General features: G+C 40.0%; 1 protein-coding gene across 1 annotated transcript in view; it reads right to left on the minus strand.

Annotated features, from left to right (window-relative positions):
• Window positions 1-24,875, minus strand: part of JAG2 (jagged canonical Notch ligand 2) — a 72,995-nt gene that overhangs the window by 33,017 nt on the left and 15,103 nt on the right. The window contains 3 exon segments of the mRNA XM_075104097.1: window positions 3,560-3,620; window positions 4,639-4,893; window positions 13,079-13,133. Coding sequence (XP_074960198.1) covers window positions 3,560-3,620; window positions 4,639-4,893; window positions 13,079-13,133 — 371 coding nt within the window.

A 24,875-nucleotide genomic window follows, 5' to 3' on the forward strand; every position in this document is an offset into this window, starting at 1 on the left:
TGACAATGTAGCCCAGATACAAGGCATGTCTGGACTCCTGCCAAACCCATACCACTCTGGATCGCAAGGAAGTGAAGATTAAGCTGTTAAGCTTACCGACAGTTTCTGAGTGGTATCAAACATACTCAAGTCAGCAGTTTTAATCAAGGAAGGAGACCGTCGCTTGTGGTTTCTTTATATTCACTCTGGTAACTTCATAAGGTGATTGAGCCTAAGCCAGTTATAAGCCATTAGATCAAACATCATTCTTCTCTAGACAGTTTAATGGAATTTAACAAAGTACTTCAAATGATGCAAAAACATACAACAAAGCACCAATCATCATGGCTTGGCAGCGTTGCTTCTTTGACAATCCTTCCTACTACTTCAGGCCAGTGAAGCCTATGAGTAAGGCCATTTGGTCTGCCACTGCAAGCTTTGAAGAAAAAAACCCAAAGATTACAGTGGCCAAAAACTTTGAGCCCAGATATGGATAACGGTTGGATTTTGGTGGTGGTTTTTTTAATTTTGTTTTTCTGGTTTTGGTTTTGTTTACTTGTTTTTTTAAATAATTGCAATTTTACATTTTTGCAAGATCCAGCTAAGCTGCTTTTGCTTTCCTCAAGGATGTAATTGTTGTTCATTATTTAGTAAACCATTACTTTTTCTGAACTGCTTCCACAGTGACAAAAAACTTATCACCAAGACCAGCCATAGCACAAATTCATTTACGTGAGGTTGTTTTAGGACATCAGGTCATCCCTACTTATTTGCCATTTCTTTGGTGAAAGCTGAAACGCCAAACACCACCATAACTTTCTCCAAACAAGGAGTACGTAAACTGGCCCAACAGATGATGTACAGTTACTGCTAATCACATATCCTTTATTAGCAGTCTGCAGTCATTTAGGTAACTTTATGATCTGTTTTTAGTATAACATTTAATCCAAGAACAGCTCTAAATTACTTTGGAACATCAAAGCATGGAGGGTAGATCCTTGCTATGAGAGTTAGGCTGAAGTCTCAGAGCCATTGCTTAAGTTACCTGCATGTTCATACAAGTTGAAGATGGAAACCATTTTACAACTTTTCTATTTATAAATGTCACTGCAGATTTTGGCAATCAAATAGCTACTGGCACCAGAAGATTTCTATACATCTCACACCCATGTTTTTCTCACATTTTCATTTTCTTTCCGAATTAAAAAAGGGCATTGTTTTCACCTGTTAAATGACAGTGGCAACTGTCCAAAAAGACGGATGAAGGAATCTAGATTATAATTCAATAGCACCAAACATAGCAGCTAATTTTAAATAACAGCTTCCTTTGTACTGCTGAAGATAAAGGTCATGTCTGTAAGCCTTGCTTATTTTTAATTCAGCATCATTTTTCTACAGAAAGTATTATTCATTTGGGTTAAAAGCAACATTTCTAATGTAGCCTAATAACCATTACAGAATACAAGCTAAAGATATCTGTGTGAACAAGCTCAAGCTACCAAATTATGTTTAAAGAGGTAGCCTGCAATACTGGAAATAAAACGGCCATACATAGAAAGGCCATTTTTTTTTACTTCAAACTGCTTATCACAGATCTATCACTTCAGCAGACAGGTGTTAAGAAGCAAGGCAAATGGCATACAATCCATCTGAAACACTGAGTCCCTTATTTCTGTAACTTCTTTCAGATGACAGAATCCATCCAATAAAATAGGGAGATTTCTGGTCATGGTTCTTCACTAGACCTAATATTATTTTTGTGAGCTTTATTTAGCTGGGCAGGTTAGAAGAGGGTACCTACACTTAAAACATTAGATGTTTCTTCATGTCAGTGTCATTCTGTAAGGAAAGGTTTTGCTCATATGAGACTACCTGTTGACAAATACCTTAAAAAAGGTACCATAGCCACCCAAGGCTGTTTTGTATTCCCTTCTTTAAACCTTCTTCCTCCTCGCCAACTTCTGTCTTCCCAGATACAGCTGGCATCAGAGAAATGAAAGCTAAAAAGGAAACCGCATCACTCCCTCTCACCCTCCAAAAAAAGGGTACTGTTTTGCTTTTGCTTGTGCCTATTGCTTCTTCACCTTTATTCAAAGGCTCCTTGTGTTTGAAAAGCAAACATCCACAGGCTCCTAGGACACTCCTTTGATACCTACAGGACTCCAGAAATCCTTACATGAATGAAAATACATTAGAGTAGGTTCTCAAGGGGAAAAAAAAAAGTGTTCTTGGAAGGCTCAAGAGAAGGAGTACTTCTTACTCAGGCAGAAGTGATACTGGCCCAGCTCTCAACCCCAATCTCTACTTGTAACCTAAAAAAAAAAAATCACCAACATACTTGAAATCACAGGTAAGATATTTAATGATAGCAAAAGATCCCAAATAACATTGAATAGAAATATTCTTCCTTACTAAAAGGAAGCCATGGTTTAAACATCTGCCTTGAAAAAAAATATTTTAAGAGAGGTTTTATAGCTCTTCAAGAAGTGAAACTGCACACGCACTCAAACACTGCACTTCATGTACTGGAATTGACAGTGTTCAGTCAAATTTGAGAGCTACAGCACATCAAGTCTTCCACAAGTCAGCAGCATCTGATGGAAGTTTCAGGGCTGTAAGAAACCACTCTGTGGTACAACAATTTTAGACTTACTTTGTGTAAGTGACCCCACTGCCAGAAACTTCAGGTTCTCCAGCAGGATGGGACTTGTTTGCATATCAGCTGTCACAGCTCACAAACTGGCACGTCAACCCCAGTTTAAGCTCTAAGTCCAGCAAAGCTAAGCAACCTACATCCTATTTCTGCCACTTCCAAGATGGTTGCAGTAGTTACTAGTACAAGAATGAAGCAGAATTGCCTTAAAGTATCACAGCTTGCCACACACGGTATTTGTCAGCTCTCAGGGGTTCTGGCAGCCAGTTCAGTTTCGAATCATCCCAAGCAAGCAGATTCAATACAGCTTACAAAGAAACCACTGCACAAATCCACTCTTACAATGATGCAGACAACTCCGACCACAAATCAACTCAAGAACTTACACAGGATCCCAAACTTGCAAGTAGACCTGTTCCATTTCTTCAGCAGCCAGCGTAAAAAATAACACCCATTTCCCCTTCACCCACTGCGTTGGCTGCCTGAACTTTTACGAGGAAACAATCAACTCCTCTTGCTACCACAGAGGCTACTAAGGCTTCATCACAAAGTTAGGGAATATTTCAGACTCTGTTCTCTCAGGTTTAGGGACCAAAAAACATTCACTTGGGGTAGAAAGTTTAGCTTGGAGTTGCTACTATTATCTTCATTGCTACCAACAAACCCATTTGATAAAGGCATTGTTCTGGATTACATGAAGCAAATCTGTTCAGTCCTGTATGCACAAAAAATAGAACAGGTTTGCAAAACAGTATGAAGTATATGTAGTTCTTACACATGTGAAATCTACTTCAGAGCTATTTCCATCCATGTTTTTTAATAGACTTTTCCATTTTAAAGTAGACTTTTTTAAAAGTAGCAACATACACACAGAAAAGACTAGAGAGATCAGTAGTCAAAAAAAGATACCCAAGCATGCAGACTTACTTGCATTCCCCAGGTATACTGCAACCCCCATGGAGCAAATTACATCCTTGTTTACATACAGCTGTAAATAGAAAAAGGTTTTGGCATCAGTCTGGGCAGCTAGATGTCCATTAATACAGCAGCAATCTAGACCTGTTCAGCTAGTGTTTTTGTCATTTAGCCTGTTTGTTGCTTGTGCAAAGCAGACTATCTCTTGACATGTTCCAACAGTTGTTGCTTCCAGTTAGCTATTTCACAAAACAACTGTTTATGAAAAATAACTCCTTGAAAAAGTTGCTACCAAATAGGTTTGCAGCAAGAGTGTCAGCACTGAAACATTTAGCAAATACAGTTATTTTTTAAACCTGTTATTAGACTGTTACTATGCTAGAAATCCCAAGCTTCAAAAGATACGCATGACCTTCAGAAAGCCCTAAAAGTGGTCTCCCCCTCTCATTAACAGGATTTTTACTGAAAAGGAACAGGAAAAAAAAAGAAAACCAAGAAGCCCAACAGAAAGAGTATGTCAAGTAATTTTAGAACTAATTACTCACTGAGACTGAAAGCAAAACGCAAAGAGATTTGATTGAGTGGTACATTAAAAAGGATGACTACACTTGAATTTCTGTTCACATTAAGAGCTATCAAAAAGCTTTCAGCTTTGCATACATCACACTTAAAACTTTTTCATTTGCAAAAATAGTGTTACAATGGCATTTTTACAGCATTGAAGTTTACAGCATTAGTGATATCATCGCTGTTCAATAAAATCTTACATTAACAGATGTAACACATCATTTTGCTTTGAAGTAACACCATCATTGATAAACTCAATTAGTAAAAAGATGTTTTTCAGCCCCCAGAGCAGACACTGCAAGCAACAGTATATCCTGCCCTGGGCTCCACTCTTCACAGGGGATGTTTTTTCAAAGAGTTGTATTTAAAGTATAAAGTCTGTATGTGTTAAAATTACTATGCTACAGCACCAACACTACAGAAACACCTACTGCAGTTTATATCTATTATATATATTACAACTACAGATCTACTATATCCCTATATATATTAGAGCTAATCTAAAATGAAGCAAACAATACTACCTTGTTTACATTCTTCTCCCATCCAACCTTCCATGCAGGCTTTGTTTCCATTCTGATCACATGTGTAGTGACCCACAAAATCATCTCGAGGGCCACAAAATTTATTGCACAGAGCACTGTAGTAGTTTTCGTCACACTTCACTCTTATTTGTACTTCAAAATGGGCAACAGGACCATTAAATTGTAGTGTCTTCCATCGGTCTTCTGGGTTGATCATGCCAGCATGTGCCACTCGTTCTATTAACGAGTTTTCACCTTTAAAAAAAAGGTCAATTCAACAGGCAATAAGTTTGATAGCACACAAGAGTATATAAATTCAAATCAAAAGTAATCAACTGGTTAAGAGAAAACCTAGTAAAGAGAACATTGAGATGATAAAAATCTACTGTATAACTGAGTTTTCCTTTGCCTTGCAAAGTTCATTAGAGGAAGGCCAATTTAAAAAAGCGTCCCAAAGGAAATATTAAAAAACCCTGGAACATAATCCATAGGAAATAGCTTATTTTTCAAGGCAGCCAAACATACCACACCCACACACTGACAACCAGCAGCTTTATCTTGATCTGAGGTTCTTTTTGCCTCCTTTCTGTTCTTATAAAATTGCAAAATCTGCATAACCTAGTAGCTAAGATACTAAAAGTTCTCTGGTGCAAGTTTAATTTTAACAATAAAGCAAAACACAATCAATTTGCTACAAGATTGCTAAAAAAAATAGTAAAGGTTTGCATTACATACAGAAACATTTTATCATTCTCTCTACAGTAAAGGCAAAAACCCTTTAACAAGTATTTCATAGACCAATTTGTACAGCTGGTATTTGACATTTTGAGAAGAAATACACAAGTGAACCCAGGATTGCCAAGGGGCCATTCTCAGCTCTGTATCCTGCTTATCTTTATCCCCAGTGGGAGTACTGATAATTATGATCGCTGTTGCAATACACTCTATACGCATACTGCCTGGCCCTCACAGAAAGCAGCAGCACTGCTACTGCCAGGCTCCATTAACTGAGACCAAATGTGCACAAAGTATTAGCTATCACATGGGAAAAGAGGATTCTAGGATATAAGATTATGAAATTGCCAAAGTATTTTTATGAATATCCATTTTGTATTTATCCATTTCATTCTTGATATAGAAGCTTCGGTACTAGAAGACGAGACGAAATTATAGTCAATACAATGAAATTACACAATTGCTTCAGTAAACGTTAAGAATAAGCAAAGCACAGTAACGGTAAGGGTAGACAGTGAGTAACTCCAGTGACTACCGTCCTCAAATGTTTTCACTATTCAAATCTCATAGCATCCCACTGCAAGACTTTCTCCAGGTGAGTCTGCAAGCTGCAGCCAGAACTCCAAGCACAATTTAAGGACAAGGTCCTTAAAGAAGCTCTGCTTGAATACATGAATTTCATACCACTTATGAAACAGCTAAAACACTGCCAGCTCAGAGCTTCAGAGTCAATTTTCTTTAAATAATATTCTTTAAAATGCATGTTAAAAGAAACGAAGAATCAAAAAACTTTCACACAGCAAGAGGCTGTAACGGTAGTGAGATAAAGTCTAAACTTCAGGTTATTAAGAATATAAAACATGCCAAGCTGGTAGCAAGCAATACTGAACTACCATTTTCAGCAAATATGTTTCACCTACTTACTTTCTAGAACTCATTACGCTAATCGGTTTAGAAAATAAAGCCAAAGGAGTGACTGTTTCTCACCTAGGAAATTACTGACAGCATAGAGGTATCCTATGCACCTGTTACCAAAGCCCTCCACATGTAAAAGGACTCAAGCAAGAGTTTTCAGTCACTCCAACGTTGAAGGAAAAGGAAAACTACAGAAGTAGTGGGCTCCGCAATGCATTCTGTTATCTTAACATCATCTTTCAAGCTTGCTTCTACCATAAAAATCTTTCCCCTTAAAGTTAAGGAATATTGAACTAAAAAAAGCTGGTTTAGTTAATAATTAGAGAACCTTCCAATGGTTAAGAACTCAAAGTATTTCTCTGCTTTAATATTAAAAGTGGTATTGCCATGTATAGGCTACAACTCATGACTGCCTGGAGTAGTCTGCATAAAACATTTTATGGCTAGAGAAGACACACTGAAGTCTATCCCTGTTCTTTAACTCTCAAATTCCAATACATGAACTTCTCTGTCATCCAGCAGCACATGGCCAGTTTAAGGGTGGACAAGAAATCTGCAAGCTAGAAAAGGCTGCCTGCATTGTTTTTGACTGAACAGGATATCTATCATACTACCAGTCACCATTAAAAGCTTCATAATTAGATTCAACATCCTTTCATAATCATATTCTTTAATGACTATTGATCAGAAAACCTTGATGAAAAACTGACAGAAAACTGCTGAATCTTTGGACGGCCAAGGAAATTGGACTAAGAGCAAATAAGCATTATAGAGCTATTTTCCAGCTATAAGCAAAACACAGGCTCATTAAAAATGGCTGCAACAGCCACTGCTATGTTTCCTCAAAGTGCATCACATGGACAGAGATTAAAGGAGTGGCTTATATAATTAAAATCTTATCAAGCATCTTCAGGCTAATGTAGATTCATCAGACACAGTTAAACAACTAGAAAAAGCATTACAGCTATTTCAAAAACACCTATGCAGAACAGTCCTCTTAATACCTGGGGTCGAGAATAGGAGAAATAACACAACACTGTTTAGTTTTGGTGGGGTTTTTACTTTTTTTTAAGTTACCTTCATAAACTCCTCTAAAAAGAATGTATTCTGAGCCTTAAAAGCTTTTGCTCTAGATCATATCAGTAAAAGTAGGGCTTAACAGCCTAAATAAGCAAGCCAAATAATCTACCCTGAACCACAAAAGGCACCAGGAAATCAGCTCCAAGTCATTTAGTTTGTAGTACTAAATTCTTAAGTACCAAAGTATGAGAATTCTGCTTCACTTCAAATTTAAAACTGGTCCCAAATAGAAGAAGGTACATCTTCCAACCAGATCTGTAATCGCAGGGAGGAACGTGTTTGTCAAGGTTTCTCCTTCCTCCCCCACAACGCCAAAGGGTTTTTGAAGATATTTCAGTGTCTCACATTTAACTGTTTTGATGAGACAAGTTTGCTCCCTGCGTCTAGTTTACCATTAAAATTCATGGTAGGAGCTCACACACATTACTTTTAGCCCTCAGTAAAGGCAAGGAGCTGCATAGCTGAATTTTCCTGGCTATCAGTCAAAAAAGTAGCATATGCTATTCTAACCTCCCTCCGCACATGCCTCAGAAGTAACAGGACTCCTTAATTATCAAGAAGTTTCTCTCAAGTCTCTCTAGCAAAGCACAAAGTGGCACAGATGTCTGCATAAAAGGAGATGATGGCTAGAAGGTGGTTCTTTAATTAAGCATCTGATTTTTTGGAAGAGGAATCCTTATCTGAGGAGTATTTAACCATAACTGTGCAAACCAGGAGCCATGACTACACTTAAATAAGAACACTGCTTATCAACACACTAACTTTTACCAGAGGTCAAACATTCTCAACAAGCCACTCACAGGGCAATACAAAAGGTGATGCTTGTAGCTGTTTGCAAGGAAACACACATGGCAGCATAAGAACTTCATGCCTTTCCAAGCAACCATTTCAAAAAGCCAGAAGGGCAGATAGACTCCTTCAAACTAAGATGAAAGAGGAAGGCCTCTAATGCATCCTCCACAGTAGACATGTAGTCAAGTGGAAAGCTACTTCACAAATGAAGTTGTCAGCTTGCTTCATAATGGCAGTGCTGGGTTTAGGTGTTGCCAAGACCTCCACTATACAACTAGAATTTTGCCAAGTCAAATGACTTACCTGGAAAGTAGCGTGAACTGCTGTAACAGATGGCAGAGAACAGGCCCTTTACAGTGACTTTGTATCTAAGGCAGTTTCCTCTCCCCCTCCTCCACCTTCACAAAGCAAAAAAGTGGTAATGCTATACTGCCACAAGCTTCCCTCCAAGCCAACCCTGCTGCACTGAGGCACAGGAGCAGTTCAGGAGTCAGGGTCTGATAGCCCCCCAGAGTTTGTAGCTTGAGGTAAGTACTGGGGAAACATTTGCCCTGGCAGACTTGTTCTCAAGATGGTACTTCACAGATCTGCTCTGAGTACCCTTGCCTTGCTTTCAATGGGTGCAAGGAAGGACACAGGATGCTAAGACAATAGAGGGAGGGAATAATGACAACTGTTCTAAAACCTTCAGGTTCTTCACTGGAAACCCCTCTTTCCAGGTTTTTTTTTGTCAGGGCTTTTTTTTTTTTTGCTTGGGTGGTGGTTTGGGTTTTTTTTGTTTGGGTAGATTTTTTCCATAAATACCCACTTGAAAGTCCAAGCAGGAACACAGGACCTGCATTTAACTTTCAGCCTTACTCACTCCCATTAAAGGAAAGCAAAAGCTGACTTTGGAACTAATTAATCAGCTTATAAACAGACTATGGCAATTACTTTGATTAATCTTTCTTACAGTGGCAACAGAAAACATGTAACCTGATCCAGAGATCAGTTCAACATTCAGGATATGATAGGGAGTTCAGCTTTCCACAGATACTCTCTTCACCTCTCCAGAATCCACATACTGTTCATCTTGTGTCTGGAGGAGTTGCCATATTCCCTTCCCTATTCTCTTACATAGGATTTTTTTGCTGATCTATCCCTGTTTGGCAGTTCAGCAGTCCTTGTGAAAATATAACGGAAGTATCTCTGCATCTTAACAGATTCACAAGGCAAAACCTACCGGAGGACTCGCTGCCAAGATGACTCAGAAAAAAAATCTTCAGCATTAAGGAATTCTCCCTAGGAATCTAATACACAAGTCTAAACTTCAGCATGGCAAAGCAACAGGACTCTATCAGTAAAAAGACTACAGAAACATATAACCAAGACTAGTGTTTAGCTAGTTTTCTGCCAAATTACAGGCCAAGAAAGCCTTCCTGAATTCACATAACAAGCCTTCTAAGTTTCAACTGCAATACAGCTTAACAGCACCTCTGTGGCAGCCTATATTAAAGGGAAGTTCACCTTCCATTAGCAGTTTCTCATGGAAGCTAAACTATAATCTGACACACAGACTCCCGTAACTCATAGAAACTGTTATTAAGGAGATGGCCTACTGGGCCTCCAAGACACTATGTACCCCATTGTCCTGAAGTTCAGGGAAAAAAAATGGCATCAATGCAAGTAAAGAGATTTGTTGGAGCATATTAAAAAGCTCAAAGGCGTAAGAAAGACTTATCACAAGCCTGAAATGACTGTCCCCTTATCAAGTGTATTTTTAAAAACTTGAATTTTAAAGCTACAGATTTGCAAGAGGATACTGCAGATTCTAAGACATAAACATAGCAAGTTAGAAGAGCATTATTTTTTAACATACTAAAGAACAAAATTCAGCACTTAAATGCATACAGATCTGTTTTGCAGGACAGACTCTTCATGTTCACCCCCATCTACACCATCTCATGAGTTGATCTGCCATCTAGAACTAGGGCATGAACATTCTAATATTTGCTGCAGAAGGTGCCCCTAGGTAAATTATTCCCAAGCTGGAAACTATTTAAAGGATTTAACTTCATGTAGTACTTTTTGAACAAAGCATTCAAGAGGATGCCTTCAATCTGTTGCTATGTAGGGTATCTAAACTTACTCAAGATGCAGGCTTACTCTGCTCAGCACACAAGATCTCATCTTTAATACTACGCCCAGCTTTGGGATGTGCCCCGAAGGCTGTGGACCAACAGAAGGGTTGCACCAACAAGATTTACTTAGAATCACAGAATCTCTTACGATGGAGTCGACCATCTAGTCCACCACTAAATCATGTGCCTAGGTACCACATCTACACACCTTTTAAATACCTCCAAGGGTGGTGACTCAAGCACTTCCCAGGGCAGCCTGTTCCAATGCTTGACCACTCTTTCAGTAAAGAAATTCTTCCTAATGTCCAACTTGAGGCCATTTCCTCTTGTCCTATTGCTTGTTACTTGGGAGAAGAGACCAACACCCACCTCACTGCAACCTCCTGTCAGGTAGTTGTAGAGAGCGATAAGGTCTCCCCTCAGCCTCCTCTTCTCCAGGCTAAACAGCCCCAGTTCCCTCAGCTTCCTCTCACATGACTTGTTCTCCAGACCCTTCACCAGCTTCCTTGCTATTCTCTGGACACACTCCAGCACCTCAATGTCCTTCTTGTACTGAGGGGCCCAAAACTGAACACAGCATTTGAGGTATGGCCTCACCAGTGCCAAGTACAGGGGCACGATCACCTCCCTGCTCCTGCTGGCCACACTGTTCCTCATACCAGCCAGGATGCTGTTGGCCTTCTTGGCCGCCTGGGCACACTGCTGGCTCATGTTCAGCTGGCTGTCAACCAGCACCCCCACATCCTTTTTCCACCAGGCAGCTCTCCAGCCACTCCTCCCCAAACCCATAGCTTTGCATGGAGTTGTTGTGACCCAAGTGCAGGACCCAACACTTGGCCTTGCTGAACTTCTTACAGTTGACCTCGGGCCCATTGATCCAGCCTGTTTAGGTCCCTCTGCAGACCCTTCTTAGCCTCAACCACATCGACACTCCCACCCAATTTGGTGTCACCTGCAATCTTACTGAGGGTGCACTCAATCCCCTCATCCAGAACATTGATAAAGATATTAAACAAGACTGGCCCCAAAACTGAGCCCTGGGGGACAACACTCATGACTGGCAACCAGCTGGATTTAGCTCCATTTACCACAACTCTAGGCTCAGGCACCCAGGCAGTTTTTTACCCAAAGAGTACACCTGTCTAAGCCATGAGCTGCCAGCTTCTCTAGGATGATGCTGTGAGAGCATCCTCCTAAAAAACTTCCTGAAATTAAATATTTTCTCATGAGCATTCAGGTCCTTCTCCACCAGGCAGCTTTCCAGCCACTCTTCCCCCAAGCCTGTAGCATTGCATGGGGTTGTTGTGAACCAAGTGCAGGACCCAGCACTTAGCCTTGTTGAGCCTCATACAGCTGGGCTCGCTCGGCCCATTGATCCAGCCTGTCCAGGTCCCTCTGTAGAGCCTTCCTACCCTCAAGCAGGTCAACACTCCTGCCCAACTTTGTGTTATCTGCAAACTTACAGAGGGTGCACTCTATCAATAATCTGGACAAGGAGATCAAGATATTAAACAAGACTGGCCCCAGCACTGAGCCCTGGGGAATACCACTCGTGACTGGCCGCTAACTGGATTTAACTCAATTTACCACAGCTCCTTGGGCCTGGCCATCAATTACCAGAGATCTAAAGAAAACATACCAGTTAGAAAAGGCTGAAGGAGCTGTTAAACAACAAGACAAAAGAAGCTTAATTCTAACAGAGGGAGGGTTCAGAAAGACTAGAAACTCATCATTACTTCATCTATCACTGGAGACAGAGTACGTTCGCAAAGTCTCCAAGGTAGGAAAGTCTGTCAGAAAAAATTCAAGCGGGACTGATCCCAATCTTCAAGGAAAAGGACTCTGAAACTCTAACATAGCCTTAATATCTATTGAGCTTTGCCAGTTTTTTTATGCTTGACGCATCTTTAATAAGGATGGTCAGTGAGGCAGCAAAGAATGGAACCTGTATTTAGAAACTGATAATGATTTGGGACATAAATCTTTGCTATCTTAATGGCCAAGCACGTATCTTCCTCTATATTGATCCCAGCCAAGATTAAATAGTCTATCATTAACCACGATGAAAGTTTGAATTTCACTTAATGCTTGTAGGCAAAAGCACTGATTATTTTAAGACAGGTTTGTAAACAATTACCAAAGAGTAGGTTCAAGCTGGAGTCCTGCTTTAGCAACAATATGGCAACCAGCGCCGTCATATGATTTTTGAAGTACTTCTACAATAAACTTGCTTTTCCTTCAGATCAATAGCCCTGCTCTAATAGTGAGCATTAGCATTTACAGACCAGAAATGCAAGATTACTTTCAGTACTTGAAAAGAAAAAACAGAGGAATCATACCATGATTTAGAACACTTTCATCAAAAACATCAAGCATTGTTTCTTTAGGGGAGCAAGAATGTTTATTTGTTTACCTGATCATGAAAAGTATTGCACAAGATGGTTATGCGTAAACTGCAGGGAATTTAAAGTGCAAATCTACAGCACAGACATTTTCCTTTTTTTAGAAAAGGGGGCCTACCATGATTTTTTAAAACATTTTTAGAGCTAATTATTGAGTCATGTATGACAAGCTTCACTTACTATTGTGTATCCTTTTTCCTATCAGTAATGATTATTCACAGATCCTAACCCAATATTCCCTGCTTGGATTTGTACATCCCCTTTACTTAGATAGCAGGCTTGCATTCAGACTGATTTGAAGAGAGCGCTAATTGCAGCAGCATACGATTTCCCCCTTCCTCAATCTGTGTACATACAGCACAGAGTATGTGAAAACTGCAAATTTTACATACTCACCAGCTTTTGTATCATTATCCCAATCCCATGCTTCTATTACTAATGTGAATGATCTCTGAAAAGAAACAAGACACCAGTTAGTAATAAAACACTACCGTTGCACACCAAACAAACAGTGATTTGGAATAAGCAGATATTGCTGGTACAAGAAAGCCAACTGAAAGCAGTTAAAGATTTCACCTCACTGCTGTAATGTGAAAGCCCTTGAAGGCATCTTCTCAAAAGCATGAAGTATAACAGCATTAAAAATTGTGGGGCAAAGCATGCTGACAGCAAAACAAAAACATTCCCCCACACATGCACCAAGGACTGAATTATTATTTTTACTCTCCTCCCACTGCATCTAATTCTCAGCTTTGCTCAGCCACACAAATAGTTTTCAGAAGTAGCCCTAAAAGGTTTCAATGAAGTGAGGGGTTCTGAACATTGGGAAACAGCTAGGACATTTAAGACTTAAGCAACGGAAGATGCAAAAAAAAAAGGAATAAAATCAGAGCCATCCTTTAGGAAATGCACAAAAGATCAGTCTACATAACAGATCTGTTTGTTGTTTTCTAGAAAATACACCTAAAGAAGAAATACACATCTACCAAGAATTTAGACTTATTTCTCATGAAAGGGGTAGTGTGAATAATGGACCTGCAAAGGACAGAGCAGAAACATAAATAGTTAAAGGAAGCACACTTAATTGTGTATTTCCCTTGAAATGATTTCAGACAGTTTTAAAATTATTTGGAAAAGACATGAAGGCTTTACTTCACTGAAGCAAGGCTTTGGGCATTTTTCTTGGTTTTATGACCAAACATATAGGATAGATGTTGATGTTCACATAATAAACTTACTTAGGAAAGTTACCTCATGTATACATGTAACATTTACCTGTTTTGAGTAACAGGAGTAACTGTCAAATCCTTCAGCTTTGATAGTTCATAACTTGTGCAAGTTAACATTGAGATTCTCACATATATTTAAAACCAAGGAAGAAACTTCCAGGAACAGAAAGAGTTACTGCACCACTATCCTAAAACCCTCACGTATACATTTGTATGCTTAGAGGCAAGCCACAACAAAAACTGAAGCTCGTTAAATACAGCAGAACCAAGCCTTATTTTGCGCAGAATTCACAAGGTAACGATCTATGAATTCACATGGAACTGGGGACATTCAGCCAAGAAATTATGAGCATCACCTTAGGAAGAGGATTATGGAAAAATTCAGCTGGTTTTCGTAGGGTGCTTATGACCATTTTACTATTAAATCAAGAGATATATGTTTTTACTTTGAGATAGCTCATAAGTGCTTTGTATGCCACTCACCTCCCCACCAAGAAGGGTTGATCGTAACACTGAAATCTCCCTATTTTAGAACAGCAGCAACATCATGAAAGATCAGTCCAGAACCCTAAGCAGGAGAGCTCTGCCTAAGGTCCTTTGAATAGACTGATCCCTTGCTGTAGTTACAGAAACACACTTCCCTGAGCGTGTATTTTCTATTGCTTGGTTACATTAACATATAAACCACAACCTATGCCTTGGAAAAATTTTTCCTTTGAAAAATGTTTCTCCTGTACCTTCAGCCTTCAGACATAATCTAGGGAAGAATTTCCATCACTGAAGCAGATAAAGGTTTAGTGGTAAATAGATACACTCAAGGAAAGAAGGAAAAAGGCTGTTCAGCATGACTACAATGGACAGAGGCATACTTGGGCTTGAACTGCCTTTGGAAAAGAACAACTGATGAAGATCAGCTGAGAAATTAAAGGCCCCTACTTCAAGGTATGACAATATAGCACAACTCAACTCCACTAATTTTTGAAAACAAATGTTAGCAGAACACTTCAGTAGCTTCACCCTCCAACTGCCTGCTCTCCGCTGCCCCTAAATCTCAACATTTAGGTAAGCAGGATAGGATCCTACTGTGTTCTGAAAACACTACCTGCCACCCCTTCTCTAAACTGCCACCTGAAAAATAAACGTAAAGTGAATAATATCAGAACATAAGTACTATATAGTATTGCCCTAACATTATTTTCTAGCAATTGCAAGTCTCCTTATTTTGGGTCAAAATTAGAAGTGTTAACCTAGGCACAATTCTGCAAATCAGTGCATGATCCAAACCTTTGTTATCCACCTCCCCTGCTTTTAACAACTGATCTTCCAACATATCCCTGTTTTCCTGTGTTCCATTGATTTGTATTAGAAATACAAAACAATGCTCAAGTGCTTCCAGATGGCCACTTACTCATCTTATGTAAGTGCTGGTCTTTCCTACTGCAAATTGGCTGTTGCATCTGACTGCCCACACAGGCTAAGGCAAGAAAAAAAAAAAAAGAAAGCTGGACTTGTTGTCTTGGGAAACAGATCAGTCAATTATGCCTTCCTGTCATTCCACTTGAAAGCAGATTTGTATCTTTACCTAGGACGCTAGGGAAGTTTTGCAGGTAGAGCGCTCCACACAATGCATTGTTAAGGTGTGAATGGGTATAAGGAGCCATTCTACCAATTTTAAGATGCTTAAAATAAGGAGCCTCATAGCTCTGGTAACAAATCTGACCATCTAAACTGGCACAGACTCTGGAGTTTTGAGTTTCTATAAGATAGTAGAAGAATACTTTCTAGTACATCACAAGCAACTATGACTGGTGCACAGCTCTTCTTCCAAGATGTGGAACAACTGAATTTCTGGCCAAAAAACTGACCTCTGCAGCCCGCACAGCTCCTGCTGCCTCCTGGTGGCATGCAGGGCAAGGACATGGCTCTGCAAGCCCCACATTGCACCAAGCTGGTTTCAAGCATTTGCTTTTGCCCTCCTCCCACTAGTGGCCATCAACAACTATAAGCCCATGTACAAAAAGCTTAAAGAACATACACAAAGACAAGACCCACACTATTAAATCCTTTCACTTACTGGCATTCTATAGCCTCAGTTTCCCCACATCGACTTCTGGGCTAACAGGCAAGCACTTGGCTGTTTACATGCGAGCAAGCATATGGAGTGCAACATTTTTGTTGCAAAAACCAGCCAATTTTAGGAAGGCTTGTAGTCAATTAGAGATGTTATTCAAATAGCAGTAAACGGTACTGACAGACAAATGCACATTTACTGAAAAATCAGTTTCAGCTAGGACAGTTCTCAGTTGTGCAACTTCCTACTTTTTACCAACGGTTACACAGGCACCATTCAAAACCCGCTAACAGACTTAGTAAGAATGTAATCGGAAGAGAAACTCATTTTTTGTGGCTATTCTACCTCTAGAGAAGACAGTTATAGATACCAAGCCAACTTGTCATCTCTTCCCCACCTACAGCTAATCACTAACTTTAAAGAGGAATTCCTCTCTGCGGTAGCAAGATGGATCATCATGTTACAATTACTACACCTCAAAACAGGAAACTGATTCTTAATCTGCTGGTTCAGAAGACCCCTCCCTCTCTCCCCCACCACAAGTATAAAGGCTTGTACTAGATCTGCTTAAACACTTTTGAATTTTGCACTTCATTTTAAAACAGCTGAGAACTTAGAGAAGCATCTGTGTGACTATGTTCACAGTGTGCTGCACTGAAAGCTTTCCAGTTGTTGCTCAACCATCAGAAACATTCATTTGACTACCAAAAAACATTTATTAGTGGAAATTTTAATATCCATACACCCACCTATACTGTAACCATGCCCAGTAACCAGAGTAAGAGCTATAAGGCTGAATAACACTAACAGATATACATTTTCAAGAATACTTCTAGCTTACATAATGGACATACATATTCTACAAAAGCTCTACCATTGGCTTTTCTACCATCTGTACTCTTCACTGGAAAGTCTAGTATAGACTAACCCAGCACATCATCTGTTAGCACCAGCTGCAAGTAATTCTTCTGTAGCACAGATACTTACACCAAACAGCAGCTTTCCTAAATTGTGCTTCCAGAAAATAATTACAGAACTCACATTAATTTAGCTCTTGTCCAGAATCTAAGGACTACCCATAGTGTAAATCTTTAAACCCATCACATAATCCAGTAGTATATTGGCTCTTTGATATATCTTTAATAAGAACAAAATAGTTTAAAAGCTATTTACGGTAAGTTCTCTAGAGAGGCTAATGATATTAGATGTGTGTTCCAAGTTCCCGCATAGGTTTAACAGAAAACTCTATAGTGTTCTAACAAGTATCCTAAGAATGCCCCAAATTAATGACTCTCATGCATAATACACAACTACCACCGCACCTGCTTCTTTTCTAACTTGTGCAGAATTCTCGTTGTAGGCCGATACAACCAGCACCTCACAACAGCAGGACATGCACATTCCAGTACGTTCTAATGTATAAGAAAAGCTTTGTAAATTAGTTATCTGTTAATCACTGCAATTAGTACTAGCAAGTACTATTTAGAAAATATTTTAAAAGTTACTATAACACAGATTGGAGGGGGAGGGGATGGGGGTGAACATACAGCACTGAAAATGCACTTGTTTCTACTAACTTTGGTGTCTAGGTTTATTTTCCAGAAAGAATTAAACACAATCAGCACTGGTGCTCATCAAATCTAAAACCAGAAGATTATGTTAAAGGCTACGAGTCAGAAGTATAAGCACACTTCTGCAGAAGAGCACAGCTTTATAAAAGCACCATTTCGTAGGAGTTAACTAAATAGATATGCCAAGCAGGTTGGAAAGATAGAAATTAAGCTTGTTTATCCTGGTAATGCTGCTTCAGTTTTGTTTTTCTCAGGATTGGTGTTGACAAAAGCAACTTCAAAGCATTATCACACTGTTTACACTAAACAAAACACTCCTCATACTATCCCAGCGACCTCCTTTCTGGGGAGGGGGAAAAAACCTGTAATATTGGTTTGGCATTGTCTTTTCATGAACTATTACTATTACCTTGATATTTGCAAATTAACATTCAAAACGGTTTGGGTTTTGGTGTTGGTTTTGTGTTTTTTTTGGCAAACCAGACATGTCAGGCCTTTCATCCCAAGAAAGATGACCAATCTGCTGACAGCACTTCCAATCAGGTATAGAACTTACATTCTCTACATCAGAGTCTGAAAAAACCCAAAAGCTAAGGTTGAGCTGAAATCAATACTTGACATTTTCTGCATCAATAATAAGCAACTGTGTATTAAAATAATTATTTTTCTGTTAGAATAAAAGTATCAATTTCAGTAGAATAAAAGGACTGACTGGAGTTTCTGCAGGGAAAAACTTCAGAAGAAATCAGGAATCAGCTATGAAGCAGAAAAAAGTGTGGCTCTCAAAGAGCCCATATTATCTTCTAGTTCCACAGTCATACAGTAAATGCAGGGTCTCGCGACCAGTAAGCACCATTTCTGCTCAAACCTCAGTCAAGGATAGGCAACATTTATATCTTAACATTTCAACTGCAAACAGGTGAAACAGCAGCAGCATATCACTATTCTTATTACTAGTCTAATTTTTGCAACTTCTGGAATAAATCATCACCAATATTTTTTGCAACCAAGTCCATTAAGTCTTGATCAGCACGGTCAATTCTCAGATTTGCTTTCCTACAAAACTTTTAGAGGAAAGCACAGGTCTTGGGGCTTCCCCCTCCCCCAAACAGCCTGCCTGCCATGGAAAAAGCTGACTTAAAGGCAAGCATATTCCATTCCCTTCCCCAGGAGCTCTGCAGCTAGGCAAGTTCTTGCAACTTCATGAATAAGCCAGAAGTGCAAAGCAAGTAAGGAAGAAATGAAGCAGGTCCAGGACTCATCTTCAACACAGGTTTAAGGGCTGACAGATGGTACGAGCCTGCAGGTTGATCTTTTAGAAGCAGATGTTATAAAGACATAACGAAGACTTTTACTGAAGGAATAAGCATTCCCCATTTCAGGGTGGGGGGGAAAGGGCTGCTTTTTGAACCTTGAAGAGCATTTCAGCCACACTTGCATGCAAGAACTTGTCTGCTGAATACACAGGCTATTCCACCACACAAAATCATAAAGATGCCCATTCTCTAAACCCTCATTTTTCATTTGAGAAGGAAGCACCACTGGCATAGCCAGCCCTAAACAGAAGTCTTCCCTTTGGACACCAGGGCCAAACAATCCCATTTTATTAGGACTGCTGTAGAAGGCTGGGTTAGAGTACTGCAAACGTCGGCAGGAGATAGCAGAAAGCAGCTGAGCAAGCTGAAGCCTTCTATCTCAGAGCAATTACTGCAGTTACACTCCTCACAGCCCAGTCACAAAAGCCAGATGATGTTTACAAACTTTGGAGCCCTACTATTGTGCAAGGGGAACTCGTTATGTATTAGCCCCACCTGACAATCTTGAGGAAGTCTGCAAAACTAGGGGGGAGAGATGGGTATTTTTTGCCACGGTTAACAGCCAACAGGCTGATCTCTCCACCCACGTGAGTTTGAACACTTCATTCCACTCCTCCCCCAAACTAAGCAAAGTCAAAACTGGAGGGGTGTGTATGTGTGTACGCATATGGGGGTGGCAGGGGGAATCTAGATGTCTAGACTATTAAGACTCATTTCATTGCAAAAGGAGCACAAATAAAAACAACAGGTGAATAAGTTAGAGAGTCTTGGAGTTAACACATCAAATTTAACACCCAGGTAGAGACTCACCTCCAGTTAAAGAAAATTACCCAGCAACTAGGTGGAAGAATCCTACCAACAACCAGCTGCATGCATCTAAAAGATAAAACAACTTCAAGGAGGAACTCAAAGGGGTATTACAACACCTATTTGGCAGTGCCTCGTGCTTTGTGAAACAGCACCATAGTGTGCTTCTCTCCAAGGTGATCAAACTACTAGATCATAGCATACCTTACCAGATAATATATCTGTAGGAAGATCTTCAAGTGAAGGTATCAAGATACTCTGATCCTGCTGCAAAGGCAGAATGCAACAGCAGTTTCTCAATAGGCCAAAATGTTTCCAACTAGTGTTCCTCAATGGAAGACATTAACACAATCACCTCAGACCACATACAGAGCAAAGAGAAAGCTCTCTGGAGATCCATTTATATATGAGAATCACACACACAAAGAATCATAGAACGGTAAGGGTTGGAAGGGACCTCTGGAGATCACCTTTTCCAGTCCCCCTGCTTGATCAGGGACACCCAGAGCAGGAGGCACAGGAATGCATCCAGGTGGGTTCTGAATGTCTGCAGGGAAGGAGACTCCACAACCTCCCTGGGCAGCCTGTTCCACTGCTCTATCACCCTCACAGTAGAGAAGTTTTTCCTCATTCAGGTGGAACTTGCTGTGTTTGTTCCCAAATACTGTTTTAAAAAATTTGCTCTGACTGACTGAAAACCCAGGTTGTAAACTAAACCGTTGGAAGAAAGCCTCCACCAGCTTCTTGTAACTTAACACCCTAGACAGAAACTCAAAGCAAACTTCAGGCAATCCAACCTTGTCACAAATTATGTCTTTGAGACAGAGTATTTGTTCCCAATACCTCAGTACTAGCCCTAACCTTTGATAGCACCCTCTGTCAGACAGCTGCTGCAGACAGAGCAGCAGCATCCTTGAGAAAGTGGGAAGCGTGCACCTCACTGACAGTTTTCACAGTGCCGGAAGCAAGCCATTAGCTTCTTATTTAGAAAAACTGCAGGAGATCCGACCCAGCAGTAGTCATGTCAGGACTTAGCTGAAGAAAAGCTGATCTGCTAGCTACTCTTAGCTCACAGGATACTAAAAGGTTCTAGAACAGTCTGTCCCTATTTTCAAGGGGTGCCTTTCACCATTACATGCACAGCAGCAATGCTAGTCCTATGGAATAGAAGTAATTCCTGGCTCTGCTTTTTATAGATGCTATTCCAACCCCACCCTCCTCCATCTCCCCCCTCTTGATTCCAGCATACACACATCTCCGCTGTACTCAGATTAAGTTCCAACTCTGAAGTCCAAGCTATCAACTGTGGTCACTTAAATTTGAACAAACACCATATGATTGGCTTCCAAATAATTTATTTTCCTTATACTTCCAGAAAGAAACAAAAAAGAAAAGCATCAGCAAAAACTTACTCAGCTGCAAGGGCTCCTGTGATAACTTGCCTTTGCTGAGATTTTCCAGCAAGAAATGAGAATATTGATGTTTAATACCAACCCAAGCTATCAGCTACCACATTACCAGTTTTGTTGAAACACTTCTATTTTACTGCAAAAGCCTTCTGCCTATACAACCTCCAGGAACCTCCTGTGTACCACAAGTCTCAACAGAAGTACTGGTTTATAAAATTAATCAATACATCATGAGTGGCATAGATAAATTTTTTTTCTGAACGAGCTGAGCAAGTATAAGGCTCAAAAAAGAATCAATTTAATCTTAGGTGAATGATCAGTAACTACAATATTTTTTCTTGTGACTAGAATAGTGTCAGTCTAGGAAAACTTGAAACTAGTTCTTAGACTGACATATACAAAGTTTAATCTTACTGATGATTCTTTCTCTTTCCATGATATCTTTAAGAATTCTTTGTACCAACTGTAATCATGAAAGTACAGTATTTGAAATCTTGTCATTTAAACTTCCAACCCTACTGAACGTAAACACATTTTCAGAGAGCCTCATGTAACCCTGAGTTAATGACACTTATGACTCCGTTCTTCTGTGCAAATTTGTATTGATAAGCAAGTTTTCACAAAATATACCTTGTGACTTGTCAATTCCATAAACAACTGCTCCTTCAACCCACCAACGCCAGCTTGTTTCTGGCTAAGCAAGTTCCCTTCACAAGATCAACACAAGTTCTTTGATCAAAAGATCTGCTTCCTACTCTGATCCATGTCTTGACTACTTAATATTCAGCAGTCAGTTGGAAAGTGCACCCTGGATGAAGGGGAAGCTAGAGAACAGGGGGAAAAACAAGGAAAGGCAACATTCAGCGTTATACCACTTTGTGATTCTGTAACTGAAGGTGGATGGAAGCAGTGTAGTTCTGTTCTCCCTCAAGAGATGGGATAAATAGCATCCCCCCAAGAGGGGGATGTTAGAAATCGAAGGTCCAGAGAAAGGCAACAAGGAAAAAAGAACCACATTATTTCCATGAGAGGAGTGAAAGAGCTGGTCACCTCAGCCTGAGAGACAAGAGAAGTGTGTAATACAAGTCTACAAAACTAACAAAGGCCCTGGGGATGGTTAGAAATAGATCACCAATTTTCTTGTTCTTCACAAGAACTAAAGGGCATCAGATCAAGCTAACAGGGACCACGGCCATAAGAAAAGAAATAAGAGAAGATGGCGCTTCATGCAAAGCTTGGCAAAATGTTACATGGGTTGCCTAAGAGCAAAGTGGTTTTAAGAGCTTTGTGGGTCCAAGGGCAGACTGACACAAATAGTTAGGAGAGATCAACCACAATGAGTTCAGGAAGTTCCCAGGTTTCAAAAAAAGCTTCGGAGAATGAAGAGAAGTCTTCCATATTCTTGCCCTTAGACTTCCATGAACATTTGCTTATGCTCCCTAAACTCTGATTTCAGTATGGGTGCTGTTCTGAAGCAAGTGTTCCACTTTCTCTGATGACTGACATTAGAGCAAGATGCTACTGAAAAAAAACTATTAAAATTTACACTGTAGAATCCTGCATGCCTGCCCAAGCCATTAGTATCTACCCCAGGGTAATCAAAATTGTGACCTAGCAATGTTAAGAGGAAAAAAAGGAAGCCAGGAAAAACAACTAGTTCTGAATTAGATTTATAATTATACCTCAGAACTCCTCTCTGAAAGCCATGACAAAAGAAGTCATAATTGTAAAATCTAATCAAGAGTCTCCTTTCTGCAATTCTGAAATGTCACATGAAATAAAATCATTGCACAAATCGCCAAACCACATAGTGCTACGCATGCATAGCAAGCCATATACCTGTTGCAGTAGATGCAACAAATGCTGTTCAGAAGAGAAAAAAAGAAGCTGAGCTTGAGCTATTAACCGGGAGATCTTGGAATAAAGGTTTACAGAACTACAGGCTTCTGAAACTTCCCCTGTGGAAAATGCAACCCAGACAATCCTTTAAGAGAGATTTAAGTAGGTGACACAAAGCAGAACATACTGTCACCGAAGGCAAGATAAATGCACAAAGACATTAACTTGCTGAAAATTGACAAGTGCCAAGTGAAATACTAAGCTTAATGATTTTACAGCAATTTTTCACACAAGAATTTGTCACCACATTTGTGATAAAAATCTTGGTTTAACTATAAGAAAACCAGTATTTGTCTTGGAGAGACTAAACTGAGGTTTATACAGAAAGGTAACCGAAATAATTACGCAATTCACCTCCAAACTTCAGCTGTTCTATTTGCAATAGTCAAGACCAATCCCTACCGGCATCTATGTAACATAGAGGAAGGCTGGTGCTAGTCCTAGTTACTCCATTAAGAAAGTGATTCTGCACTGCCTATGTATGTCACTGAGGCAGGTATCACAGTTCTGGACAGACATGTTCTTCTACACTAGCTGAAGCACAAGCAAGAAGTACCTCCCCCATTAAAAGCCTGACCTCTAAGTCACTCAGGAACCACCCGCTAAAAAGGAACAAAACAGCTTTCAAAACATCACCTATATTCTCCAGGGGGAATTAGGAGAAGAATAGCATAGGAAGGGTGAAGATTAGATGAGCATGCCTGGCACAAAAGCTGTGAAGACAAGAGCAGTCTGGACAGTCTGGAAATACCAGCTAACAAGAAAGAAGCATTAGAACTTCAAAGCTGGAAGGGAAAAAATTAAAAAGTCACAGACTTACTCCTGAAGTTTCCCTAACTTGACTGAACCACCTCAAATGCAACACTGCTATCCGTAAAACCTATTTACAAATACTGCAAGGAATCATTGTCATTACTAAAGATCCTAGACAAACTACATGAAGAGGATCAAATCTCTTCAGAACAAGCCAGACTGCCTAGATTTCTAACAGATGCTCCTAGATGCTCTGCATGGATAGCTAGAGTACTCCTGACAAAGGGAAGCAGTAGATATATCCACTTAGCCCTTTGGATCTGCCTCAGTAGCTATGTACCTGACAGTCACTATAGGCTCAGTCCAGGCTCAGACAACACAGATTCAGAATTTGAGCCAAGATCAGAATCCTTAGTGACCTCAGGAACCCCGTTTTAGACCAAAAGGAAAGCAGATATTATGACATCATAGGCCTTTCAGAGCCAAACCTATTGAGATAAACCTATTTCAGATACTTTTTGATTTGAACTTTTGCATACTGTCCAGTATGGAAAAATGCCTTAAACACTTTCATCAGTACCCACAGAAGACTTTCTTCCTCAGATCTCTAACAAGTCATGGGAAAAGACTTCCAGAAACTTGATACCATTCAACAACTCAGTAAAACTGCTTTTCTTCTATGTAAAGGAAGCCCACCCCAGCACACACATTCCAATCTGCAAAGAGCACGGCAGGTTTTGCCTGCATCCTTAGATCTGCTGCACAGAAGTCTAGCGTCTCACAGAAAGCTTTATGCTTGTGGAAAAACAGGCCTCAAAAAGTACAGCTTCTCTCAACTGCCAGCTCTTCCACAGATGCCTGAGCACTGCAATGCTCTGTTCATACATGACCACTGTGGAAGAGCAACTGACACTATGAAGAAGGATGATACGTAGAAAAAGTAAAATCCAGCTGTAAACAGAGTCTTAATAAACCATCCTGCTTGTCACTTAGCTTTGTTTCAATAGCTGATCAGAGCTAACGATGAGCACAGAACACGAAAGAGCTAATGCAACTAGCCTATACCAGTGCTCAGAAGAAGCAGTCATCCTTCCTACTGCCACAGGGCTCCTCTGCTAGTTAATTTACTTAACACATC

Source organism: Phalacrocorax aristotelis, chromosome 9 (assembly GCF_949628215.1).
Source record: "Phalacrocorax aristotelis chromosome 9, bGulAri2.1, whole genome shotgun sequence".
In the NCBI taxonomy this organism is placed as follows: Eukaryota; Metazoa; Chordata; class Aves; order Suliformes; family Phalacrocoracidae; genus Phalacrocorax; species Phalacrocorax aristotelis.